Genomic DNA, 9,680 nt, shown 5'->3' on the forward strand with positions numbered 1-9,680 from the left:
CCACACTAACATCTTATTTTATTAAACCACCTAAAACTCCGCGCAATCTCATCTCTATCCTATAAAAAAAACGAAGGGAGTACTATTATAACAATATATCCTAAACATATATTCACTAAATACTATCTTAACATAAATAAACCTAAATACATTATTCTCCGATACTATCCTAAAAATATATCACATATATTTTCCGATATTTTATTTCTCTAACAAAAATAGTAGGCACTTGCGTAGTCGGTAGTAGTAATATTAGAGGGTGTTACTACTACACAGTAGCTAACAATAAGAAAACAGTAACATATTCCAAAATTAACTAATCAAGTCTTGACCAAATATTGACAATTCTAAATATTAGTTTTCACATTCTCAACGAGAACTTTAACACTGTAAAACTTGAGACTAGACCAAACTTCAGTGTTTTCATAAGTGTACCTTACACTAAAAGTCCTAGGCACATTTTCCACGCACATAGCTATATACAACATAGGTTATAAGTTAAAATCGATATTCGATTCGATAGCAAACTCGTACTTCATAGCCCCAGAAAATTAGTGAAAACTGCAAAAACTAGTAACAAGGTTGAGGACGCTGCAATTCCTCCTAGCAATAGAACATGACATCCCTCACATTTTCCTTGATCTTTGGAAGGGCCTGAACCTCTGCTTGTTTGTCCTTGGTCAGATCTTTGGTATTGGTTGATTCACTATCAGACATGGTCATACCTTCAACATAATACCGAGCACGGAAAGCCAAAAGGTGTGCATAATAAGCTGGAGGAACTGCCAATCAAGGTTTATGGTTAGTGTATCCAAACACATAGAGCTGATGAAAGAAAGAAACAACTTTTCTTTAACACTTACCAACAGATACTGAGCGTGTGCACCTAGCAAACCTGAAAAACAGGATTCAAACACGCGAGTTCATAATGAGAAAGGAAAAACTCGTAATTACATTCATTGAGAAACTAATTGTAGAAACAGATATTTACGTGTAACACAAGCTATTGGTCAGCAGCTGGAGCAAGTCTGCAGTAAAATTGTTCTCGTCATAAAGCACATGATAGTGTGTGGGTCGGCTTGTTCCCTAAACATGTCATTCACAATGTCAATAAAACCACAAGATTGGGTTGCAGGAAGTGAAATCAACTAGGCAGCAAATGCACATAATCAAATGACTAGTAATATTAACTTATTAAGTGGTGAATTATCATTGACAGTCAAACTTAAATAGGCAAACGAACAGACTGAAGCCAACCAAAATAACTTGCCTGTATCCCTGCATGACTGCATAGATAGAAGTCAAACTCCGATGGATGGCAAATTTTGCTGTCGACCACAGTTCCTGGGATAGATAATTAGGAGGGAAAAGTCATTACAAGGATCACAATTAATAGAGACAATGTTTTGAAAGAATAGCATAAATTTGGAAATATTATAACCTGGCAGAATATTGCCACTCCTATCGATCATTTTGTTATCTACGGAGAAAAGACGGGTGTGGTGCCTTTTTTGCACAACCACAAATGTCACACGTGGTTGATAGTTCTCTTCTATGGATTCGCAGGCCTTGAAAACAAAAACATTATACAATAAGGATTGAACAGAACAGTAGCGGTTCCAGGAATTGCTCGTTATGGGTTCGGACTCTCCAAACAAATACAGGGATATCAAAAACAGGTGCTGGGTTTCGAACCCCTGACCTTCGTCCTAAAAAGTAAGGTTTCACCAGTAGGACGCACGTTGCATAGTGAAAACTATATGCAGAGTTTAATATTCATACCTTTTTTTTTTCCCTTAAAAACCCCTATTCGTTTTTTTTTGGATCCAGTATGGGTTCAGACTGGCTTACTTGTTGCTACCAACTACATGTCACAGCATAATAATCAACTCATTTAGAAAATTAAGCTCAGTTTTTCTATATGCCAAATGACTGATACCTGCCGTATCACATCAACCTCATGCAGCAAAACCTGAGCAAACTGGCCTTCACTTACTCCATCTCTGCCCAATAAAAAAGGAGCGAGTATGAGAGAGACACAAAGTTTTTGAGCAGAAAACAATTTGAGCAACAAATTCTACCTAAAGAAGATAATTCTCTCAGGTTTCTGCCTATTATTTGCCTTGTAGAAAGCTATCAGAAGTTCTCTACAAGCACAAGAAATAGATTAGAAACTCACAAGTAAGAATAATGATTTTGCAACTTCCTGAGCAACATTTACAGTTAATTTACCTAGCACATGCATACAGATCCTTAATAATTTCCTCCCGATGACCCTGGGCACGAACAAGCCCTCTGTACTTGGTCACCCCAGGCCAGTCCATTGAGGCAACAACCTGCAATAGCCAGCAATGATTATAAACTGAACACGTTACATCCATAGCACTAACAAGAAAGACAACAGAGCTTGAAAACCCATACAGCTGCAATTGAGGCACTAGAGTCCTCCCCTGGTTGAGCATGTGTGACATCAGCACCAAAAATTATCGTTGGACGATCAGTCAAGAGGGGTATATTTCTCTGTATCGCATCACACAAGACTGTGTTGCTTCCTCCAGCCTACGGCGAACATTGGCTTAGCAGTAGGTAAACAAATGCTAAATTAAGTGGTTAGGTACTCACATTAGACTCATAATTTTCAGCACTTACCTTCACATTGATTTTCAAAGCTACATTTTCAAGATACTGCTTGCTAAGTTTTTGAGCATGCCTAGGCTGACAACATTGAGAAACTATACCGAGCTCAGTTTCACATATTCTTTTAATTTTTCCTGCATGGATACAGAAATCCCTGTTACTTTCAACCAACAAGCACAACATATAAATCTAGAGAATAGACAAAGTCACAAAATCACATACCATAGGACCCAGTAACTTCTGGCAAAATAATAATTAGCAACTGCACCTTATCTCCCACTTCTGAAAGAGCTTTCTCAATCTGAGCAGGATGAGCAGAGCGTATACGAATAAAAGGGTTCGGGTTGAAGTTCTGACAATGACAGAAAATAATCAACAGAGGGAAACATTCACACAAAGAAATTAACAATTTTCATCTATTGAACCATACCATTCCCTTGCTAGAGCACATGGCAACCAGCTCCTTGCAAAACTGCTGCACTAAAACTTGATCTAGTCTTGAAAAACTCAGGCAAGTCCAGTGAGACACAGTAGCACCAATATACATTTTCTACAAATACAAATTGACCAGTGAGAAATATAAAGAATGCTGCAACCACAAGAAGGTTATAATAGCAAAATCTTACTTTGTTAATCATGTTCCACTGGCCCACCCCTGGTGCAACTTCTCGTTCAGCTCCACTGTCATGATACTTGAGCTAGAAAATGGAAGAATTAACTTGTCAAGTCAGCAGGTGCAGGGGGTGCTTTACTAAAAAAATAGCAAGACATAAGTTAAACAGAAATTGTAACAACAAAACCAACATACCATTGGTGGAGGCAATACTCGGGCATCGACAGTTACAGGCACTTCAGTTATATTCATTCCAAACTCCTGCTTGACCATCTGATTTTCAGAGTAGCGATTGTTCTTCACCATCTTCAGAGATTAAAAAGAATGTTGATTAATAAAACCAACTGCATGTACAACAAATCCTGCAAACATTCTAGAATACAGCAGAATGACAAACTCTCCAATAAAGGTTACCGCGATGATTTTATTCTCTCTTTCAGGAGGTCTTTGGCAGGTTGCCCTAAGAAGACCAGTCACCTGCCTCTCGTTCAACTTCTTAAGGTATTTTTGACCATGAACAATTTGGCAGACCTACAAGGATAATAAGAAAAAAATTTATCATATACGCATGATACAAAGAAAGTAAAGTAACATGTGAATTAAAAAGGAGACCTCCATGGGCAGATAGGTAAGCCTCTTAGCCGACCCAATTTGGATGCATGGTAAAGCTGGATGTCTAAGCTGTATCTTGTACTTGTCTTTGAAGTACTGTGAGACAGACAACTGGGTGTCATTACTGCCAAGAGAGAACCTACAATGCAACATCATTACGCTTAGTATTGGATATTGCAAGTTCAAAAACCCAACTAGAAATAATTTACATCAGATACTGATAGAATATGATAAATATTCTAGATATTATTCTATATAGAAGGACATAGTTTTGTGAATATTCTGTAATTATCTTGTGAGATTTCCTAACGTAATTAGGACTCACCTTTGTAACCCAATATTTGATCAATGGAATACACTCCAGGCGGAGGAGTTTTCACAATATTTAACATGGTATCAGAGCTTTAGGTTTACGATTTAGCTTCCGCAAAAAAAAAAATTCTTTTACTTTTACACGCAACCGGCTATCCCCTACTTCGTTTACCAATTTACAGATACAATACCTTCAAACTTAAGAACCCACATACAAACACAATTTGCTCGACATTATTAATTAATTTATATTCTAACAAGACATTATATCAACATGCTTACAACATTGACAATCCTGTAAGACAATTTTAATTTGCTTCCGTATAATGTACTTCACATAAGGTTAGATTCAGCATCAACCCACCGAGAGGTGAGAAAAAATGCTAGAGAGGTAGAAGGATAACAGTACCAACACACAAAAATTCAATAACAAACAATAGCCACAACTGAGACATCAAAACACAAATGAATGCAAGTACACTCTCAATGTCAAACAAAACATGCTTAACATTATAGTCCAAAACCATACATCAGCTGGTTTGCGGGTTCACTTGACACGCCTATCACTTTGTGGCATTTCTTGGATGCTAAATGACTTGTTTCCACTATGATACCTTTTAACGCCCTCTTAACCTGAAATAAGCACAAAGAAACATAAAAGTTACAGAGCATGAAAATAATGGAATGATGAATGCGACACATTACCACTGTAACACTAGTACCACAGTACCTTGATACGATTTGCATCAGAAAAGGGCCTAGAGAAATCTCTCAGATTCAAATAATTAGCCACAAATTCATGAACCATTATCGGTTCATAAAAGGGGCGTGCAGATGCATCTATAATGTCAAATTAGTCAATCTGGTTAGCACAGGTGGAACTACAATCAGAGCCCAATAAAATATTGCAACAATTTAGCCAAGGGTGTACCAATGTTTAGAGAGAGGCCCATCTGGGTTGGCCTAATGCTTTGATAATACCCCCTCCAATACTCTAAACCTTCCCCAAGAGAATCCTTGCCCAGTGATTCCGAAAAGAATGATCTCCCAATCAACACATAGCTACAAAAAACAAGCAAAATTTGTCAGCATCTTAACGAGAGACAAAAGGCAACAGGAATTTATGAGAGTTAAACACTTAAAAAAAAGATTGATGTATAAGAAATATTACTCTGTAGGAGGCTTTGCTGCACGAAGAACAACATCAAGCACTTGGATGGCATCTTGGGGAGAATCTGAGAATCGACCAGCAAGGTACTCTTGCAGAAAATGTATATCAACCTTGTTAGCCAATTTGATGGTAACCTGGAATTTTTGAACCTCACTGACAATCAAACATAACAATTCAAACAAGGTTAGCGAAAACTTGTTATATCCATCAATAGACAACCTTTTATTTCAAAGAGATAGAAGCATAAAATACCTCTCAGAACTGCCTCTTCTTTGTTTTTCAATTTCAACGACAAAGTCCTTTGATGTGAATGGTAAAGGACCTGCAGTATAGAAGCTCTTCTTGCCATCATACGCCGGAATCTTGTTCCCCAAAATTGACTTGTGATCCCGTAGAAGCTTATTCAGTATCTCTCTACTAAAATTCTTGGAGGCTATCTCTGGACTGATTGACACCTGCTCCATAAAGAAAGCGGCATCAGTAAGCCATCAAGTTAAAAAGGGTATATGGCTTCAATAGATAACAAAGGGCATAAAGTTGGTCATACTAATATCCATAGTTACAAACCATTACAAACAGTTCCATTGATATGAGCATCCTTTTGAAAACAAATACAAGTAATAAATAAAATAAGTGTTCCTAGACTAAACCTAGTACAGTGCTTACGAAGAATTCCAAAAGTAAACTTGCATATTTTGCATCAAGAAATAATGGGAGCCTTCACTCATTGTCTGAGTCAAAGTTCAAAAATTATAACACTAAAACATTAACTCGTATCCGGAAAGGGAAATTATTGACCACATTATAGGAGAAATTTGCAATTTAAAGTACTGAAAATTTTGCCTCCTCATTTCACTCTTTAGTCTTTACTGTTATCTACAATACCTAACAAAAACTTACATAAGTGAAAGCTAGAATAAAAGTACTCCACATTATACTAAACGAGGAGCACAGAACCAAAAAAATTACTTCTCACTTTCTTCCACAATGCTCTTACTCACAGCGTTTTACTTGTATACGAGGATTAATGAAAGCTACATATAAGGAGTTTTTTCTTCCCGTTTATGAGTCTCTTACCACTTAGTTTTCCAGCAATGTAATGTTACTAAAATTTTATTTCAATACTTAATTAATGACTTACAGTATAAAAAGGTCCTTACAGCACAATGCAGGATTACATGGAAATATTTAGACTAAAAAGATACCAAAAACGAATTAATGTTTATAGAAAATCACAGATAGGTAAAAGAGAGCAATAAGAAAAACTAGGATATTGGCCACTTAATGACTTGAATTAGCCAGCATAACACACCACACATGATTACTTTGTTCAAGTCCAACACTGAAGACTAGAACAGGAAGCGTACTCGATTAACCATATTGAAACCCAACTCTCCCATTAACCCACCCCAAATAAACAAGATAAAAAGACTCAAAGAATACAGAAAGGATAGCTTGCCAATTACCACTACAATATATTAGCATCAGTAACTAAAATGAATACATAAACACATGAATAGCTTTTTAACAAACCGTTTAAACCATATTGAAACCCGACTCACCCAATAACCGCCCCAAATGAACAATATTAAAAGGACTCTAAGAAAAAAAAAATTGCACCAAAGGATATACAAAGGATAGCTTACCAATTACCAACCATTACAATATATTAACATAATAACATCAGTAACTAAAATGAACACATAAACACATGAATAGATTTTTAACAAACCATTTGTAACATCAAAAACACAAAGTTAGATGAAGAGCATAATTACCTATCATCTTTTGCAAAAATCTGCCAACTCAACATAACCACAAAAAACATGTAATAACAAACAAATAAATATCTAAAACCCATCATTTAAAAACCCATCAAACTGTGTGCAACTGTGTAAGCTTCACAAAATCGTTAAAACCCCATCAATGAGCATACCGTTACAGAACAACACCCAATAATCAGAGTTTGTAACAAAACAGTTTAAACCCAATATTATTCATAGGAGAAATGATTTCTTCACCAAATTTATGATTTTTGTATATTTATTAACAATAACAGCCAAAGCCCAAAGCACACATAACCATATTATTACGGATTTTTTTTTATTTTATTTTTTTTATAATAATCCATCCTTTTATAAAACAGACCTAAATATACAAAGTAATCATTCTCACTAAAACATTGATAAACAGCAACACATAAACATTACACCCAAATTGAAATGACTCACATTTTACAACAAATATTGTGACAATATGTGACATTCACATTCTTCGTATTTACCGTCAACCCCCTTTCCCTAAAAATAAAAAATTAAAAATAAAAAACAAGGGGAAAATATTTTTAAAAAAATGGCAAAAATAGAATGACATCATCAACAAAATAAAACAAAAACAAATATCAAGGTAGCATCAAAATTAAGACAAAACTCCCATCAAAAACCCTGGAAAAAAAACTCAACACATTTTAACATCCATCAACATTAAAACCCATTCATCAACCAGATTCACAGAAATAATGACGTCATCATCAATGAAAAACAAACTTTTCAAATAAAAAAGTTACAAAATTACAAAAATGGAGAAGAAGAGAGAGATTTACATCGTAGTGATGAAAGTCATTATCAGAGAGTTGAACGAGAAAATGATTAGCACGCACAGCACAGCGAAGTCCAACACTACCAGGCCCAGGCCGTTTCGGCATCACTAACGGTTTACGACTCCTTCCACCCTTATTTTGCGATGACGACTCCGATACTTTCAGTTTCTTCATCTCGTCGAGCAGCCTAACACCCGCCGCCGCATCCCAGTTAGCTTTCGTCAAACTCCCGACGTTCGGTGGCCCTGAACCACCACCACCGCGTCCTCCGCCATAGCCTCTTCCTCCTGAGTCACCACGACCACGACCCCCGTAATCGCCGCGACCACGTCCGCCGGAGTCGCCTCTGCCATAGCCTCGTCCACCGCCGCCGCTGCTGCTACCCCCACGATACGACATCGTTTAACCTGGGAAGAGGAGTGAGAAAATGGTAAGAAAAAATATACAACCGTAAGAAAAAAATTACTAGTATTAAAATAAAAAACTTACGAGAAAGTGGAGGTTTGAATAGGGGGTTTAATGGAGGATGAAAATGATGATGAGAGGAGAGAGAACGTGGAGAAGAGAAGGAAATTGCAGAGAAAATATGATGAAGAAGGAGAGAGAGAAAGGGAATAAGTAGTCAGCTTTATATAGAAATGTTGGGGAGACGTTCTTTAGCATGGATGATCTACTAGTAGTAGTACGAGTAGTAGGCTAGTTTTTGCATTATATTTTGAATTTTTTTGGTTGGGGTGTTTAGAATACGAGTAATTTTGTTGTCCGAAATACAATTGCCATTTTGGAATAATTAGCTCGTGGTTTTATGATGGGTTTTAATTATTTGGCGGTTTTCTTTCATTTTCTCACTATTTTGGGTAAAGAGCAGTTGTGACTTTTTCAATTCTTTGTTTTTATATGGGGGTATGTGACTGGTCACTGGTGGCGTGGAGGGGTCTTAATTAAATTAAAGGAGGTGTATGGGTGTTGAGTTTTTAATTTACTCAGGGAAAGACATGATTTAGGTGTGTTGATTAAATATAGTATTAATGATACTTTGATCATAAATAAATGTAAAAATATCCATTGTGGCATTGCAATTATCAAGAATTACAACATATAATGAAGTATGATCCTGTGGTATTTGGTTTTAGTAGACAACAGATTAGTCTATACAGGTTTCACTGAAGAGTTTGATAAGACTTTTAATGAAAAATTGAGAGTCACCCCCTTATTTTTATCCAACCAAGAACGAATTTAATACGGTCAAATTCAAAAAATGAAACTTGAAATCGACTGCTAACTCCATTAAAAAAATAAAAAATAAAATAAATAAATAAATAAAAAATTATGACACAATCTTGGGTTCGGGATTAAAGTTAAGAGAGTCGAACGTCTGGAACTCATCTTCTCTTTCGTTCTAAGGAACAGACTCTTATTATTGCGTTGTTTATAAAAGATTTATCGTAGGTATAATAAATAAAGTCTAGTTTTGAGGTATGTTCTTCACACAAAATGAAATTATGTCATGGAGATATAATAATTAGTATAAGGTAGATTTGAGCACCGAAGTTGCACTACGTACCTATCATAGTGGAATTTGAATCCACTCACGGATCAAAATCATCGTAATTCGGATAGATGTCGTGTCTGAAATAACCAATTCCATTGGGTTTTCAATTTGGGTAATGGACATAAGCAGCATCATTTTTTTTTGGTAAGTGAAATTTTAATGATCTTTGACGGATTCACTCATA

General features: G+C 36.1%; 1 protein-coding gene across 4 annotated transcripts; it reads right to left on the minus strand.

Annotated features, from left to right (window-relative positions):
* Positions 1 to 336: 336 nt before the first annotated feature.
* On the minus strand, positions 337 to 9,337 carry LOC110699641 (protein argonaute 5-like). 4 transcript variants are annotated; one of them, XM_021877152.1, is made up of 23 exons: positions 8,434 to 9,334; positions 7,948 to 8,351; positions 5,598 to 5,800; positions 5,346 to 5,498; positions 5,106 to 5,236; positions 4,905 to 5,014; positions 4,704 to 4,807; positions 3,863 to 4,001; positions 3,665 to 3,781; positions 3,446 to 3,556; positions 3,264 to 3,335; positions 3,068 to 3,187; positions 2,860 to 2,989; positions 2,650 to 2,771; positions 2,422 to 2,559; positions 2,233 to 2,336; positions 2,082 to 2,147; positions 1,940 to 2,003; positions 1,442 to 1,568; positions 1,271 to 1,344; positions 992 to 1,086; positions 864 to 895; positions 337 to 782 (listed from the first exon to the last, which is right to left on the minus strand). In XM_021877152.1, exons 2-23 carry the CDS (start codon positions 8,341 to 8,343, stop codon positions 604 to 606), a joined length of 2,787 nt encoding a protein of 928 aa, XP_021732844.1. In that variant the 5' UTR covers positions 8,344 to 8,351; positions 8,434 to 9,334; the 3' UTR covers positions 337 to 603. The 4 variants fall into 4 exon arrangements, 2 of the variants coding, with proteins under 2 accessions (XP_021732844.1, XP_021732845.1); XM_021877153.1 differs by lacking the exon at positions 2,082 to 2,147 and having other exon boundaries at positions 8,434 to 9,336; XR_002506953.1 differs by lacking the exon at positions 1,442 to 1,568 and having other exon boundaries at positions 679 to 782; positions 8,434 to 9,336.
* Positions 9,338 to 9,680: the final 343 nt, after the last annotated feature.

Source organism: Chenopodium quinoa, unplaced genomic scaffold, assembly GCF_001683475.1.
Source record: "Chenopodium quinoa cultivar QQ74 unplaced genomic scaffold, ASM168347v1, whole genome shotgun sequence".
Classification (NCBI taxonomy): domain Eukaryota; kingdom Viridiplantae; phylum Streptophyta; class Magnoliopsida; order Caryophyllales; family Amaranthaceae; genus Chenopodium; species Chenopodium quinoa.

Excerpts from the sequence above, each read along its gene's own strand:
- LOC110699641 (XM_021877152.1), bottom strand. The coding sequence starts at position 8,343 with ATGTCGTATCGTGGGGGTAGCAGCAGCGGCGGCGGTGGACGAGGCTAT. Across the intron at positions 4,002-4,703 it reads GAACCCGCAAACCAGCTGAT|GTTCTCTCTTGGCAGTAATG; the intron begins GTATGGTTTTGG and ends GTTGCATTGTAG. Across the intron at positions 2,004-2,081 it reads GAGAGAATTATCTTCTTTAG|AGATGGAGTAAGTGAAGGCC; the intron begins GTAGAATTTGTT and ends TTTATTGGGCAG.